The sequence below is a fragment of the Solanum stenotomum genome, unplaced genomic scaffold (assembly GCF_019186545.1).
Source record: "Solanum stenotomum isolate F172 unplaced genomic scaffold, ASM1918654v1 scaffold13086, whole genome shotgun sequence".
Classification (NCBI taxonomy): domain Eukaryota; kingdom Viridiplantae; phylum Streptophyta; class Magnoliopsida; order Solanales; family Solanaceae; genus Solanum; species Solanum stenotomum.
In genome coordinates this window covers 1-755 of record NW_026022378.1, presented here as the reverse complement: position 1 = coordinate 755, position 755 = coordinate 1, and the positions used below count along the sequence as shown (strand labels likewise).

The following is a 755-nucleotide window of genomic DNA, read 5'->3' as shown; positions in this document are numbered from 1 at the left end:
ACAGGTAAAATAAAGCTCTTAACAGACAGTCTTTGAAGATATATCTTGTTAAAGAATCATATTGTGTTTCCTTGTTTTGCTTTGCAGATTTCAGAAATGGAGATTGGCTTAGCAGTTGGTGGTGCATTTTTCTCCTCAGCTTTGAATGTTCTCTTTGATAGGATTGCTCCTAACGGTGATCTGCTCAAGGTGTTTCAGAAGCATACAGATGATGTTCAGGTCTTTGAGAAGCTGGGGGACATTCTGCTTGGTCTTCAAATTGTGCTAAGTGATGCTGAGAATAAGTTAGCATCAAATCAATTTGTGAGCCAGTGGTTAAATAAGCTTCAGAGTGCTGTGGACGCTGCTGAAAACTTGATAGAACAAATCAATTATGAAGCTTTGAGGCTTAAAGTAGAAAGTCAGCTTCAAAACCAGCAACTAAGTGATGATTTCTTTCTTAACATAAAGAAGAAGTTGGAAGACACTATTAAAAAACTGGAGGTGTTGGAAAAGCAAATTGGTCGCCTTGGCTTAAAGGAGCATTTTGTTTCAACTAAACAAGAAACTAGAACACCTTCAACTTCTTTGGTTGATGATTCTGATATCTTTGGTATGCAGGATGATATAGAGGATTTGATTGACCGTTTAATATCTGAAGATGCAAGTGGAAAAAAGCTAACTGTAGTTCCTATTGTTGGAATGGGCGGCCTGGGTACGACAACACTTGCTAAAGCTGTTTACAATAATGAGAGGGTAAAGAACCATTTTGTTTT

At 37.6% G+C, this 755-nt stretch overlaps 1 protein-coding gene across 1 annotated transcript; it reads left to right on the top strand.

Annotated features, from left to right (window-relative positions):
• Positions 1–86: 86 nt before the first annotated feature.
• On the top strand, positions 87–735 carry LOC125850027 (putative disease resistance RPP13-like protein 1; the record flags this gene model as incomplete). The annotated part of the gene is made up of 1 exon (XM_049529950.1): positions 87–735. A coding segment is annotated over exon 1 (639 nt), but the record flags the coding sequence as incomplete, so codon positions are not given.
• Between the last annotated feature and the right edge of the window lie 20 nt (positions 736–755).